Here is a 16,471-nt window from a genome sequence, read left to right on the forward strand (position 1 = left end):
TTTTACTTTTGGTTTCACAAGTGAGTGTGTCCCTCATTCTTGCCAAGGGAAGCACCAGATGGATGGGAAACCAAAACAATCTTTGTCAACCTCCCATGATAAATTCAAAAGAGACCTTTGGGTAGATAAGAGTTTTTCTCTTCTGTAGAATGTAGCATACTATAAACAGTAATTTTTGCTATTTTTGTCCCTGTGTCTATATATTTAACAACTGTGGTATCACAAATGACATCAATATGTAGAAGAGAGTTATGAGAATTAAATACGGTATATTTAATGAGCTTAGCACAGTGCACATAAAATGCACACAAAAATGGTAGAGATTCTCAACATTAACATTATCACTATTATTACCACAGTCATCACCATTTATTAAACATGTACTTATTTGGCATCATGAGCATTAAGTAAAATAATCCATGGAAATTGCTTACATAGCGTCTGGCATGTTATATATGCTAAAAAATGGTAATTATTAGTTTATGCTCCCTAAACACCTATTTCAGAGGTTAAAATGCACAAATTAATCTTTTCCTCTCAACACCATTTAGATAAGTTCAACAGGGTAGACTCATGATTAATTCTGCATCTCATTTTGTTTTTAATTTTACCCAGTGCATCATTAACATGAAATATTTATTACAATCCTAATATTTAAATACCACTGCTTTTGTGCTCTGTATACTTTTCCATTAATACATGCTGCTAAACTTTTTCATCAGACCTCAGCTGGGGAAGTACTTTCATCGTGCTGCCCTATTTCAATGGTTAAAGTTTCCACATTTTATCCAAAAGAAGATGGTTCTTGAGATACCAGAGTTAAAAAAGGCTAAAATAACTGTAGGGAATCTTATAATGTAGACAGTGGGGTAAAATGAGGGCAAGTTCATTCCCAGGAAATACAGAATATTAAGTTAACTGATCCCAAACCAAGGGCATCGAGTCATCTCGGAGGTGTCTAAGGGTTTCTGTGTCATCTTACGGAGGCCACTCCAATAGACTATTAAGCTTTTCTGCGTGCTAACTGCAAAAAGGGTTGACTCATTGAATTTAAATGTGACTTTGACAGAAGGTTTCCTCCCCGGCCGTCATTATGAATGGACTTATTTATGAATGCTCTCCCATCACCTGTCCCTGTAGCTTCCTGGGCAACAGCAAATGCCAGAAACAGCACGCTTGCAGGTAGAATCCCTTTGAAGGAGACAAGGAAGACAGCATGCAAAGCATTATCAAGAGCGTGGAGCTTGATCTAATGGCTTATTGCAGAGTACGATGCAAGCACATAAAAGCGCCGTTGACCCTGGGATCAGCCTTCCCTACCCCCCGGGCTTTACTTTGGGAAGCTCAGCAAAAAAAGCCAACACACACACTAGGGTCTTCTTCCTGTCCCGGTCAAATAAAAAGCCATCTTGTAAAACTGGTTTTTCCTGTATACAGAATACTTTGCTAAGCCCACGGGAAGACACAAAGGCAAAAGTGCCCTCCAGGACTCCTGATGGGTATCTGGTCATCCTGAGCCGATGCATCCTTATTCTTTGGAAGCTACTGGCCTTCTGGACAAGAGACAGATGACATACACATAGAGAAAAATAAGTGATACCATATACAGGTATATACCTGTATGCCAAATTGATACCAAACAACAGGTATACCATATACACGAGGCTTGCTTCTGGCCTGACATACTCTTGAGGAGAGTTACTTTCAGGAAGAGTGACTGGGAGTGGGGAATGGTAGTTCTTTATATTTGTGCTTTTCTATATGATTTGCATTTTTTTCTAATTTGGTCACACACGAGTATTTTTGTTGGTAGGATTATGGGTCTTCTTATTGTCTTTATGCCTTTTCATGTTTAAAAATCATTTACAGGTTCATCCACATCACTACAAATGACCCAATTTCGTTCCTTTTTATGGCTGAGTAATATTCCATTGTATATATGTATCACATCTTCTTTATCCATTCATCCATCAATATATATTTAGGTTGCTCAACAGATGAATGGATAAAGAAGATGTGGTACATATATACAATGGAATATTACTCAGCCATAAAAAGGAACGAAATTGGGTCATTTGTAGTGATGTGGATGAACCTAGAGTCTGTCACAGGGTGAAGTAAGTCAGAAAGAGAAAAACAAATATTGTATATCACATATATGGAATCTAGAAAAATGGTACTGATGAACCTATTTTCAGGGCAGGAAGAGAGACGCAGATGTAGAGAACGGACTTGTGGACACAGGTGGGGAAGGGGCGGGTGGGACGAACTGAGAGAATAACATTGACATAGAGAGAATAACACTGACATATATACACTACCATGTGTAAAATAGCTAGCTAGTGGGAAGCTGCTGTATAGCACAGAGAGCTCAGCTCAGTGTTCTGTGGTGACCTAGGGGGTGGGATCTGGGTGGGGGGGTGGGGAGGGAGGGGATATACGTATAAACTAACACAACGCTGTAAATCAATTATACTCCAATAAAAAAAGAATCATTTATAAATGTTACTTTGCAGTATGAAATAATAAATGTTGGTGAGGATGTGGAGAAATTGGGACCCTCATACATTGTTGGTGGGAATGTAAAATGGTGGAACCACTTTGGAAAACAGTTAAGTTTCTCAAAACGTTAAACATGGAGTTACCAGATGACCCAGAAATTCTATTCCTAGGTATATAACCTAGAGAAAAATATATGTCCATACAAGAACTTGTACACAAATTCATGGCAGCATTATTCTTAATAGCCAAAGGTGGAAACAACCCAAATGCCCATCAACTGATAAATGGATACACAAAATGTAACAATGGAATATTATCCAGTCCTAAAAAGGACTGAAGTCACAAAAGGCCACATGTTATATGATTTCATTTATGTGAGCTGCTGCAGATCAGACAAATCTATAGAGACAGACAGTAGATTAGTGAATGTCGGGGGTGGGGGAGTGGTGGGAATCAGGAGTGGCTGCTAATGGGGTTTCTCTGAGGATGATGAAAACGTTCTAAAATTTAGTGATGGTTGCACACCTCTGAATATACTAAACCACCGCTGAATTGTACAAATTAAATGGATAACTGTATGGAATGTGAGTTATATGTCAGTAAGGATGTTAAACTATGAGAACCAAAGGCTAGGCTTCTGAAGAGAAAAGCACACTATAGTTGCTACTGGATTTGTGATTTTTCTTTGTGGCGGTTTTATTCCTTGCTTAAGTACTTTTCCTCAGGGGAGAAACAAGTTGTAGGTGTTTTAATGGGAAATTTGAAATCTGTGGCTTTCCTAACTGTCAAAAGATAAAGATGTAAGTTTGCACAAAGACACAGTCCATATTTATCATGAAGTTTTTGTCATTCCTGTGAACCACGAGGGGCTGCCAACAGAGGCAGACAGTCTGCATGCCCTAAAAGCCCTGCCTGGTCAGGAGTTCCTATACTAGGGGATGAGTGTGTTCTGGTTAAAATCCGGCCATCCATTCTCTGGGAATTTTCTAGGCTCCTTTAAATCTGGTTAAATTATGTCATAGTTTGGTGTGATTCACTCAGCAAATGTTCCCTGAGCTCCTGGTCTGTGCCAGGCTCTTTGTCCTGGACAAGGACGAGGGAATTTTTAGGATGAAAGTCTGACTTCGATGAGATCTGGGTAGCACAAGCAGCCATGAAGGCCACTGGGAACAGGAACCTGACCTCCAAACAAGCACCTCCTCAGCCTCAGGGCTGCCTCTCTGGTATGCCTCTGCCATGGTGAGGAATCACTCTGTCTGGTGGACATGTGGGTCTCTCTCCCGAGGCTGGCCCTTTTCCCCTCTCCCTGATCTCCACCTGCTCCCCAGCCCCCAGTCCCTAACATTTACCCCACAGAGAACAAGAAGACTAACTCTCGGGGTAAGAAAGCAGATGCCTTATCTAAAAACTGACCTCATAGGTATTTTTGACACATGTAAACCAAATTCAACCTTTTGAGACAGCAGTGCTTCTACGCCGATGAGGGGACAATTAACTGACCAGGCACATAATAAGAACACCTGGTAAACTTGAAGTAGCTATTACGATCCAACCCCTTTATTCCCATATTGAGATAAGACAAAATTCTGTTGGTGTAACAAATTTTATCCAATATCACTGAAACCTATTCTTTATTTTACAACCATAAGTCTTCGTGTAGTCAGCCCTTTCTTCTCTGCTCCCTCCATTCCCAGCCACTTTGCTTGAAATGAGAGCCTTCATTTGATTTGGCCATTTCTCATCACCTGACTGGGCTACTTAGTGTTGGGAAGGTGATTTATTTCTCTGTGGCGATGTCCTCAGTCTCATATCAAAGCAATACTTCTTGGAAAAAGTGAGAAGTTGGTAAGTGGCAGAACTACCTAATTTCTGCTACCTCTGGCCTATGGCTATTGCCGTAAGGCTTGCTCAGACTTTTATTAAATAAAAGCTAGGCCTTAGCTTTCAGACGGCAGAAGTATGCTGTGGTGTAAGACACAAAAGCACATCACCAGCTCACAGCATGAAAATTCTGAGCAAGGAATCAGGGAAGTACAATTTCCAAGGGAGAGCTAGGAAGCAGGACAAATGGAAAATAACTGAAGGAGATTACATTTTTCGTTCTTAGATTATTCTTAAAGACAGAAAGAAATAATTTAGTCCTTACTTCAGGAGTGAGAAGGTTGAGTCTGTAGAGATTAAATGTCTGGCCAACAGTCATGCCATATCCTGGTCTGAATATTCTGGGTAGCAGGAGGTTGATATTCTCTATTAAAAATCACAGGATTCCACCTGAATGGCTACTGTGATATCAGGTTCAACTTCTGGTTTCCTATTGTTTCTCCTGTTCCCAGACCACTAAAGTTAAGTTTCTTGTTGGTTGCTGAAATAGAGTCGTCTACTGTCCATCCCTAGTATGAAAGAGAGTTATTTCATTGAACATGAAGATCCAATAAAATAATGTTTCAATATATGGGGCTGATGTCAAGATGCTGTTTGCAGTCTTCTGCCAGCTGCTTTGGGTTTTCTTAGATTTGCCCTAAGATAAAATTGTTTCCCTGGAAAAATGAAGGAAACTTAATACTTCTTAGGTCCCTACATGGTTGGTGACCAAGCACATCTTTATTCTCATTGACTCTGAAGATGTGAATTTTGTCTCAGCCTTACAATTTTTGTGAATTCTAGTATATTTCATTGGCTTAAAGTTCCCTTGCTTGTCGGCTGAGTAGACACAGACAGCAACCACGCCCCAGCTTGCTAACACTGAGGAGGAAACAGTCCTAACAAAATTTGCAGTTACGAACTTGCAGTGTCAGAAACTAGAGCAATGATACAGATGGTTACAAAGCACATGAAAGGATGCTCAACATCACTAATTATTAGAGAAATGCAAATCAAAACTACAACGAGGTATCACCTCACACTGGTCAGAATGGCCCTCATCAAAAAATCTACAAACAATAAATGCTGGAGAGAGTGTGGAGAAAAGGGAACCCTGCTACGCTGATGGTGGGAATGTAAACTGGTAGAGCCACTACGGAGAACAGTATAGAGGTTCCTTAAAAAACTAAAAATATAGCTACCACATAATCCTGCAATTCCACTCCTGGGCATACATCTGGAGAAAACTATAAATCTAAAAGATACATGCACCCCAATGTTCATTGTAGCACTATTTACAATAGCCAGGACCTGGAAGCAACCTAAATGTCCATCAACAGATGAATGGATAAAGATGTGCTACATATATACAAGGGAACATTACTCAGCCACGAAAAAGGACAAAATAATGCCATTTGCAGCAACACAGATGAAACTAAAGATTATCATACTAAATGAAGTCAGACAAAGACAAATATATGATATCACTTACGGGGAATCTACAAAAGGCTACAAATGAACTTATCTACAACGTAGAAGTAGACTTACAGATATAGAAAATAAGGGACTTCCCTGGCAGTCCAGTGGTTATTAGGACTTCACCTTCAATATAGGGGTTGCGGGTTCAATCCCTGGTTGGGGAGCTAAGATCCCACATGCCTCGCGGCCAAAACACCAAAATATAAAACAGAAGCAATATTGTAACAAATTCAATAAAGACTTTAAAAATGGTCCATCAAAAAAATCTTAAACAAAAAGGGAACTTATGATTATGGGGTGGTTAACAGTGGGAGAGAGATAAATTGGAAGATCAGGATTGACACACATATACACTACTATATATAAAATAGGTACCTAATAAGGGCCTACTGTATAGCACAGGGAACTCTACTCAATACTCTAATGGCTTATATGGGAAAAGAATCTAAAAAAGTGGATATATGTATAACAGATTCATTTTGCTGTACAATACAACATTGTAAATCAACTATACCAATAAAAATTACATAAAAAAGAGTGATGACAGAGGGGACAGGAGACAGCTGTGGGCCCCCATAGGCTGGACTAGGCATAAGCTAAGGAGGAGGAGCCAACACCGGACTATAACACAAACTATCTGTTTACCTCCCCAAAACAGACGCCTATCCTTACGGGATTTAGAGCAACTTAAACTCTTTACAAAGCTAGTATGAGTGTTATTAGAAATACTTTGGAAGATGTTTTAACTTCATAAGCAACGGCCAAACCATACACTTTGTGCAGTTCTACTCCTCGATATCCAAGATAAGGCATCTTCACAAAGAAGTTTAAGGACTGTTTGGCTTAGTTATCTATTGTGCCTAAAAAAAAATAGTCACCCCAAACTGCGGTAGCTTATATTCATCATTTCTCAGAGTTGTGGTGGAGCAGGTATTTGCAAGTGGCTCAGCTGGGTGGCTCTGGTGCAGTCTTTCAGGAGGTTTTGGTTAGATGTGGACTAGGGCTAGAGGATCAGCTTCCAAGGAGGCGCATTCACACAGCTCTCCGCTGGGGGGCCTCAGTCCTTCTCCACAGGGCTGCTTCAGCATCCTCATTGCGGCATAACAGCCAGCTTCTCCAGAGCAAATGATCCAAGGCAGAAGCCGTGCTGTCTTTTATAACCTAGTGCCAGTAACACCAGCATGTTCGCCATGTTCTATTGTCACACAGCCATTTTGATTCCAAGTAGGAGACTGCACCAAGGTTGCTGTATACGGGAAGGAGCTTTTTTACTAATCACGCCAAGCTAGAAACAACTTTACACCTCAAAGTGACCTGGGAGTTGCTCCGTGAAGATGAATGGTCTTAATCTTATTTAACCAGGCATACTTTCATAGCTCCCCCACTGGGGACAGAGGAGATCCACAGAGATTGGCTAACAGTGTTAGTTCCCAGAGTTCTTTGAGTAGGACATTCACCTTGAGAAGTCAGGATAATTCATTCTTCTGTTTTTTCTACTAATCTTAAGAGCTACTAAACTGTGAAATTACTTGCTGGTTCTGGGGCAAAACACAGCCTCTTCTGATGAAGCTACTCCCAGTTGATCAATTCGTGATCAGATACTTTTTTAGGCACTAGTTTTCCACGTGTAATGCTTGGAATAGAAAGATCAGGATCACCTGAGGAATGGTGATAACTACAAGTTCATGAGCCTCAACCCAGACCTACTGAATCAAAGTCTGGGGGTGGGGGCAGCAACTGTTTCCATCAGCCCTCCTTTGATCCTGATGCACTCGAAAGTTGGAAAACCAATGGTCTAGAACAGCGGTCCCCAACCTTTTTTGGCACCAGGGACCGGTTTCATGGAAGACAATTTTTCCACAGACGGGGGTGGTGGAGGGGTGGTTCAGATGGTAACGCCAGCAGTGGGGAGCGATGGGGGAGCGATGGGGGAGCGATGGGGGCGCGATGGGGGAGCGACGGGGGAGCGGCAGATGAAGCTTCACTCGCTCGCCCACTGCTCATCTCTTGCCGTGAGGCCCAGCTCCTAACAGGCCGAGGACCAGTACAGGTCCATGGCCCAGGGGTTGGGGGCCCCTGAGCTAGAAGATTCTTGACTAGCTCTAGACTAGTTCTACCTAAGTTTGATCAACTTTGTGGAAGAGTTTTGTTCCACACCCTCATAAACCTGTAAAAGATCTGCTAAGCCTGAGATACTAAGTTCTTGTAGATTCTGCTTGAGTTGTCAACCAACTATGAAATTCTACTGAAATGTTCTCTTCAGAAGATAGGAGGGCTGCAGAAGAAAAAATTACCCCAAGCTGGAAAGAGGTGATGCTAACAGTAGATGAGCTAGTGTAAAGAAATTACTTTTTACCTTTCAAATGAGAAGCTGAGCACAGGCTAGCGGTGCAATCTGGTTTTATTAACACATTTGGTCTGAGTAGCTCATCTCCGTTTCCTGATGGCCAGGTAGGACACTAACAAGGCTCCAATGATTAAGGTTCCAGAAAGGCCAGCCACCCACAGAGCTTGGGAGTCTACAGGAGACCCTGGAGGATGGAAAGGTAGATTAATGCATGAGGAAAATCAAGTGATTCTACATCCCAATAAAGACTGCCAGTCTTGAGCTACAGGAAAAACAGCTAGACAATTCCTTTTGAGGTTCACATTGACCAAATCAGTAAGGGAAGCAGGGGTGAGCAAGTAGCTTTGGTTTGACCAATGGACCAGATACGGGACCTCCTGGGGGTCTCCCTCCACTCACTTGAGTATTTACGGAGCTTTTCTGAAGAGTCCTGAGTGGCTTGGAGTAAAATCATGGGACCCTGGCTAGAAATGCTAGCAGTGCTGTTCTGAAAATGCATGTCAGAGCTTCTTCTTCCTGTTGGAGAGATGAGTTAGGGATTTGTTAGTACATGTGGTGTGAGTGGTTAAGGAGTCTAAAATAGTGCCAGGTCGCTTGGTATGGATAGCTCTGCTCCGTGGGCCTCAAGAAAAACCTCAATGTGTTCAATACAAAGTCTCAGACTTGCTCATTTGTATTAACACTTCCAGAGAAATGATGACCTTGGACTATCCCCAAACTGTCATTCTTCTTACGTACAGATGCTTAAACAGTTGTACCTTAGTACTGAGACCCTATGATATAAAGGTACCTGGTAAGACACTAATAGCAGAGTTCTGTTTGAATCCTATTTCTACTGCCAGTTGTAGATCTTTGAACTTTCAAAGGTTTAGTTTTTATAGACATATATGTATACAAGTGTATGTATCATTGCAGTTGGATGTTGAATATTTCATCTATTAGATGATAGTTATGAAAAACACTATGAGGTGTTTTTTCTTGCCATAAGGAACTTAAAGCTTCAGGGGTCATGAATCCCAATTGATTCAGGAGCCAGGTAAGATCTGTGGGATCAGGTGGAGTATACAACTGTATGAGCATTGGGCCTGATCATTAGAGCACATAACTCTAAGTCTGCAATCCTACTCCACCTGTAAGCCTTCAGGCCTTGTTGCCAGACCTGCCTTCAAGCAAGTATAGAGGTCTACATTTATATCTGGATAGACCAGAAATGTTTTATTAGATTATAGGCTGTGAACCCATTTGACTCCTGGCTAAGTCAAGATTTATATGGAGAAAAGCTAAGGCTGAGAGTTTTCAGGATTTATAGCTTCTATTTAGAAGGCCTGGAATTCTAGGAAACTAGCTGTATTTCTGTTCTACTGCATCGTGCAAGTACTTAAGGAAGCTGCGTTAATAAGATGAATCTTTGGTTTGACTCATTTGCCACAGGCTAAAGAAGGTTTGATCTGAAATACAAATGAAATACAAATACACTGAAATCTGTCCTCTGGTGTAGACAGCTTGGAAACTTACGTCTGGCAGGACAGGTTGTCACACAGGATGGTGTCCCAGCAGGCTGGCAGACCGATGCACTGCAGTGCAGATACACCTGGGAGCCAAAAGAATTGGGATCGTGGTATAACACATCATGATAAGTCTTCAAACCTGCTTTGTCTCCCCCAGGAAGAAATCAAGAAGTTTGAGAAAATCCTGAAAAACCAAGCTGACATCACAGAATCACTAAAATATTCGATTCTAGTTGACATGTCACACATGCCATTGGCATCCCTTGACTGCTCCAAAGCAGTACCAACAACCAATGTTTAAGGGCCACTTCGGCTGAAGAGTGAGACAGTGAGCTGGGGGGTTTACAGCCCTGCTGAAGAACACAGAAGGTGGCATCATACCGGTCCCTTGAGTGCCTGCTTTGCCACTGAGTCCACGAAACTGAAGGTGGAAATGCTGAAGCGCTGGTAGTGAGAAGGAAATGGCAGGTCCAAGGCTCTCTGGACAGGGATCAGTTTGGTCTGATAGTTGTCTCCAGTGTAGGGGCATCTAAGCAAGGATATCTGGCAGTCAAGATGGGCTCCGTGGAGGGTGTTTAACGCAGGTGCAGGAAAAAGCCACTTACCCATTTACCAGCATGGGCCACTGGGGCTGGAGCAGGGCGTTTGTGCTGGGCGTGGCCCAACACTGGTGTAGGCGCAGCTCTAGACTGGGGTCTGTTCTGTGTTGGATGGAGACTTCCACGTAGATGGGATCCCGAAGCAACTTCACCACTGGGTAGTCACTAGCAGTGTAGTAGGAGCTATAGTGTTTGTCTGCAAGAGGCCAAACCAAATTGAAGTGGTAAAAAGCTTGGAACCTCTGGTGGCTTGAGATAGACCATCACCCACATAAACACCTCTGGCACATATCTTGTTACCAAGGTAGGGTCTTGATGCCCAGAGAAGTGACAAGACTTGGACTAGAGGCCAGATTCTCCACGAAAGAGGGTCTTACCTTTGGCAATCTGGAGTTCCAGAGTGAGGTGTCCAGGCTGGGTCTCAGGAAGGGGTGGCGGGACAGTAAACACCTGGACATTCACTGGAAGAGCATTGCTGCTTACAGAGTAGCTACAGCTGATTCGAAGCCTGCAGAAAAATAAGATTTTAGCTACTATCTTGGGTGGGTGGGCCATGTCACCTCTTTAAGGTTTGAGGAACCGTTAAGTGATAGGTGTTAGAACAAGTTTATAAACGTGTTGTGTGATTCTGGCCTTGTGAGAGTTATCATTGGGGAGACTGATATGTCAACAAGATCAGTGTGTGAGAGTTTGATATAAAAACCATACAAGAAACAGATATGGTCAACAGATGAATGCATAAAGATGTGGTAGATACAATGGAACCCTACTCAGCCATAAAAAAGAATGAAATGATGCCAGTTGCAGCAACATGGATGGACCCACAGATGGTCATACTAAGTGAAATCAGACACAAAGACAAATATCATATGATATCACTTACATGTGGAATCTAAAATAGGACACAAATGAACTTATCTATGAAACACAGACAGACTCACAGACAGAACAGACTTGTGGTTGCCAAGGCGGAGAGGGCATGGGGGAGGGATGGATTGGGAGTTTGGGATTAGCAGATGCTAACTATTACATAGAGACTGGATAAATAAGGTCCTACTGTACAGCACAGGGAACTATATTCCATATCCTGTAGCAAACCATAATGGAAAATATGAAAAAAATATATAACCGAATCACTTTGCTGTACAGCAGAAATTAAAACATTGTAAATCAACTATACTTCAATTAAGAAATAGATATGGTACTATGAGAAAAACGTACCTTCTGAGGAGGGGGTAGTCAGGGAAGATGTTGCAGGGGATTTGATAAAAGTAACAGAGATAGATGAGAGTAAAGTATGGAGGCAAGAAGCCTGAGGGCCACTGAATACTCTAGAAGCACAGTCTGGGGTAGGGAATAGTGAGGGAAGGACTGAGAAAGGTTAGGCTGGAGAAGTAGGGCCCTGCAAGCTATGCTCATGACGTTAAGCTTCAGCTCTAGGAAGACCAAGAGAAAGCTTTAAGTATGCTAAGGTTTTAAAGGTATTCATTTTGCTACAGCTTAAACAGTGGGGGGTAGAAGGAAGAGACCAGAGTGAGAAACAAAAGACCCGGTGAAATGAATTAGAAGTCAGGTAAGTTTGAGGCTTAGATCAAGTTGGTGGCAGTAATGCAGGGCTACTGGATCTAATAACGGTCAGTGAGATTGGACAAGCAAGGCAGCTGAGATTCGCCTGTCATGAGGAGATGGTCATTTCTGGATTCATGTTTACTCTAGAACTCCTGCTTTATGCGAGAAGGGAAGTCAGGCATTCTGGTCAAGCAAGGTCAGGTTAACTAAGACCCTTACCTGAAGATACTGTCTCGGGTGATAGAACCATGGCTCCAAGTTCTCACATCCCGAGTTGCAACCAGCTCGTTTTCATATACTGCCTGGGTTCCAGTGATCTACAAGGGCAGGTAAAGAAGTCTTGTCACTCCTGCAAGCCAGATGCTGCTTCACTCATAACTTGCTTTGGTTCAGTGCTCAGCAAGGCTGCCCTATCATAGGTTGCATTTTTCACAACATGAGTGGAGGCAAGAGCAGGTGGCATTGACTAACTGGCAACTTATCATTTCACCTTACTTTCAGGACAAAGGGACAGGAAGAGGCTTATGAGTACTCAGATGAGGCAGCCAGAAATACTACCGATCTCAGCTGACCTCCCTGCTCGTTTCCCAGGGCAGTGCAGTGGGAAGAACCTGTTATTGGTTCTTCTACAGTGTGGTAAGGGGTGCTAGCCCCTCGTTGGAGTGCAGGTGGGATGACTTAGCCGAGTGCCCTGGGGAGGTTTCAGCTTTCTCTGTGATGAAGCCCTCTGTGTCCTAGAGACCATCCTACACACCAAGCAGTAGTCATGGCTAAGCTATTCCAGTTCTCCCCCCATCACTAGGGCATTCCTACCCAACTTGAAGTCAGGAACAGAGCCCAAGGTCAGCTCTTCTCACCCATTTTGTAGTACCACAGGCAGTAAACGGAAACTGGAACAGGACAAAGGTGTGTGTTGCCATCACAGGTTTACATTCACTGTCATTCCTGAAGGCCAAGTGCACAGAATTCAGCAGCAGTGGGGGTGAGGTCACATTCCGAGACACAGCGATGGAGAAGTGGCCGTCCTGGGTACAGCGTGCGGTCACTGAAACACCAGAGCAACTGTGCTGAAGGCAGGTCATCTCGCTTGTTACTGAGCCAGCCAGACAAGAGTCTAATTTAGTTTAGTTCTTTTAAATTCCCCGCCCTCCTCTCCCCCGCCTCCTAGAAAAGCTGCATTCCCAGCTAGTGACCTTGATGCAGGTTCAGCCATCCAGAGCTTCATCAAGGCTCTGGATGGCCACTTGGGTTTGAATATTGCCTCCACCACTTACTGTGTGGCCTCAAGCAGAGTATTTAACCTCCTTGCATCAACTTTATCTGTAGAATGGGGAGAGCCGTACCTGCTTTGTTTTACTGATCAGCTAGAATTCAGAGCATAGAATTGAGTGTGGCATCTAGGTGTTTAATGAGAGTCTCTTTTGTTATAATGGGAAAAACTTGGAGCATGGTTTGGGACAAATAATCATCTTTTGAAATAAAGCTCTCTAGACAATCAGCCACCAGTGGCTATTTCTTGGGAATTGGTTAAGTTTCTGTCAATTAGCGTCTTGCACACAGACTTAGCTTCTTGAGTTCATTGAGAGTTACTTGCTTTACACTGGATTCTAGGAGAACAGACGATGGAAGGCTGTAGAAAGCTCTGTCACTTACAGTCAAGCGTTCTAGGAGGTGTTGCTTATACATCAACCTCTGGTCATCTTTAGTATTTGCCTTCTGGATGGGGGTGGGGGAGAAAACCCTCCTCTGGGTTTAGTTAGTGGTAATTGGAGGCACTTTTCTTCAGCTGATTTCAAAGATATAGTGACTCACCTGTGTTTCCGTAGTAACAGGAATTGGCCTCTTCAGAATCGTAGCAGCAGCCTAGCTGCTTGCAGTCTCCTTGAGTGATGGGTGAAGGAGCACATGGCAGTCTGTCCCACACTGCGACAGAGTCGCAAAGGCCAGCATTTGGGATGTCTAGGGCTAGATTTTGCAGAGAAGAGCAACGCTAAGTAACAAAGTTTGGTCTTTAAGAAGAGGCCATTTCATTACAAAGCATTAACTTTCAATTTCCATAGACATCTACGTGATTGAAAGAGATATGTACATAACAGAGATTATATCTGAGTTAGAAAATTAACTATTAGATCACCTTATAGGAGTCCCCTAAAAGGAGTCCTCTTTGGAAGAAGAAATACCAATAAGATTGGAAGAAGCAGTGAGACTCAACTTTTTTATTCAAGTAAAGAATTCTTATGGCTCTGATGAACCTAGGGGCAGGACAGGAATAAAGATGCAGACGTAGGGAATGGACTATGAGGACACGGCGAGGGGGAAGGGTAAGCTGGGATGAAGTGAGAGGGTAACACTGACATATATACACTACCAAATGTAAAACAGACAGCTAGTGGGAAGCAGCCGCATCACACAGGGAGATCAGCTCCGTGCTTTGTGACCACCTAGAGGGGTGGGGTAGGGAAGGTGGGAGGGAGATGCAAGAGGGATGAGATATGGGGATATGTATAGCTGATTCACTTTGTTATAAAGCAGAAACTAACACACCATTGTAAAGCAATTATATTCCAATAAAGATGTTAAAAATAAAGAATTCTTAATTCTGTTTTTTTTTGTTTTTTTTTTTTTGCGGTACGCGGGCCTCTCACTGTTGTGGCCTCTCCCATTGCGGAGCACAGGCTCCGGATGCGCAGGCTCAGTGGCCATGGCTCATAGGCCCAGCCGCTCCGCGGCACGTGGGATCCTCCCGGACCGGGTCACGAACCCATGTCCCCTGCATCGGCAGGCGGACTCTCAACCTCTGCGCCACCAGGGGAGCCCCTTAATTCTGTTCTTTAAAAGGCACTTCTCAATCTCAGTGTACTTTAAATTACCATCATTTTGAAATGCAGTTCTGATTTAGTAGGTAGGGAGTGGGGCCTATAATCCTGTATTTTATCAGTATTACCCCAGTGGCTATAGCCTAACAAGGCAGGTGTGAAGAATTACAAGTTCGGCTCTTATGACTGAGGTAGGGCTCTCAGGCGGCAAGGCAAGATTTGCTGGAGTTGAGTTGGTGTCATACTCCCTATTAATTACCCAGTTAAGTAATCGAGCAGCGCCCCTAGCTGAAGACGCTGAGCCCTATTCTCAGCGCAGTCTGCTTCTAGAAGGCATTTGCCGAGTCTCCTTGATAACTTCAGCTTCCTTCCCTACCCTTCAAGGCGCGGGGAGCTCTGGTCCTGGGATAACTCTTGGTTGAATCCCAGCTCTGCCACCTACCAGTGACGGGCACTTGGTAAGCTCCCTGCTGGGGGCCATCAGTAGGGCTCACAGCACTGGGCTGGGATTATAGGTGACACGTGCAGCACCACCCACAGTGCCTGGGCCCCAAGTCATAGCTCAGGTGGTGGTTAGCCTAAGGTCTCCTGTGGAGAGGAGAGTTAGAAGACAGTCCTCCACGGGTGCCTGGGGGCACTGCACACAGCAGGTAGAAGATGCCTGAGGGCATCTTCCAGGCAGCTCCATACCACCCAGAACCTGGAAGTTTCCAGCCCTTACCTGGGAGATCCACAGGACACCTGAACAGCTTTGTCTCTGTAACCGTCCTGCGTCCACCCGCATCTGCTCCTTCAACTCCAACGGGCATGATGTAGTGGGAGTCCTGGAGAGACAGGCCCCGGGAGTCAGCCTGGATGCTGGCACAGGTGTCTCAGCGTTCCTGAGGGCCGGGTCGTACTCACCCACTCAGTGACATAGCAGCCGCTGTAGGACACGTCCACCACCAGGGAGCTGCCAGGGCCCTCGCTGACCCGGGTGCCACACTCAGAGTCATTCTGCAGCCTGTGCGGCAGACCGCGATTATCTGGGGGCGGGGAAGGGGGGAAAGCACAGATGGTTGGTCACCACTGTCACCAGTGCTGGGAAAGGACTGCCAGCTTTGCCTTAGACCCCAGGGATAGCTGCCAAGAAAAGAGGAACAAAAGGGGAATCGGATTCAGAAGCAAAGCTACATTTTAAAAGATTCGTTCTATAGAGAGAAGCGGCAGAGTTTTAGCAAAGGGGGGAAGCATTAGGACAGGAAGCAGAGGGCAGTTCTAGGCAGTAGAGGAGACACGCCATTGCCTGGCTCAGCCTTCAAACCTACCCCAAGCTATTAGTGCAGGAGGGGTTGCTGTCTCCTGGCTGAGGTTTATGGTGAACTGAAAGCTCCTTAGCCCACAGCGGAGTCCACCGGGATAACCTGGTGCCTTGGGCTCATGCTGGCCACTCAGAGCAACAGACAGCAGAAACCAGAGCCAGAGGGATTGCAGCAGCCACATAGCAGCGTCACCGGGAGCCCGACTGACCACGCTTCCTGTCCTGCACTTCCTCTCCCAAGAGCCCGCGCGCCCCATGCCCTTTATATACAGAGGGAAAGCTCGTTTCAGGTGCACATCTATGTAGCATGCAGGTGGGACTCCTTTGGAAAGGGTGATTCCTCCAGCTTCATTCACTTTAGGCCACAGTCTGCAGCTGCAGTGCTTTAAACATCGAAATCAGGTGGTCTTCAGAGCCCAGGAACAATGTGGTGCCTTTTAGCTGAGAGAGGCTTTCTCCCGGTTGCTCAGTGTAGCACTTAATTTACTAGC

The 16,471-nt window shown here is 44.2% G+C and overlaps 1 protein-coding gene across 1 annotated transcript; it reads right to left on the reverse strand.

The window, feature by feature from the left end:
* Window positions 1-8,235: 8,235 nt before the first annotated feature.
* ZP4 (zona pellucida glycoprotein 4) lies at window positions 8,236-16,163 on the reverse strand. The gene is made up of 12 exons (XM_012538248.2): window positions 15,988-16,163; window positions 15,584-15,705; window positions 15,402-15,504; window positions 13,677-13,829; window positions 12,722-12,909; window positions 12,084-12,181; window positions 10,673-10,803; window positions 10,302-10,491; window positions 10,078-10,225; window positions 9,704-9,779; window positions 8,588-8,704; window positions 8,236-8,372 (listed from the first exon to the last, which is right to left on the reverse strand). The coding sequence occupies exons 1-12, from the start codon at window positions 16,160-16,162 to the stop codon at window positions 8,269-8,271; spliced, it is 1,605 nt and encodes a 534-aa protein (XP_012393702.1). The 5' UTR covers window position 16,163; the 3' UTR covers window positions 8,236-8,268.
* Window positions 16,164-16,471: the final 308 nt, after the last annotated feature.

The sequence above is a fragment of the Orcinus orca genome, chromosome 14, assembly GCF_937001465.1.
Source record: "Orcinus orca chromosome 14, mOrcOrc1.1, whole genome shotgun sequence".
Lineage (NCBI taxonomy): Eukaryota > Metazoa > Chordata > Mammalia > Artiodactyla > Delphinidae > Orcinus > Orcinus orca.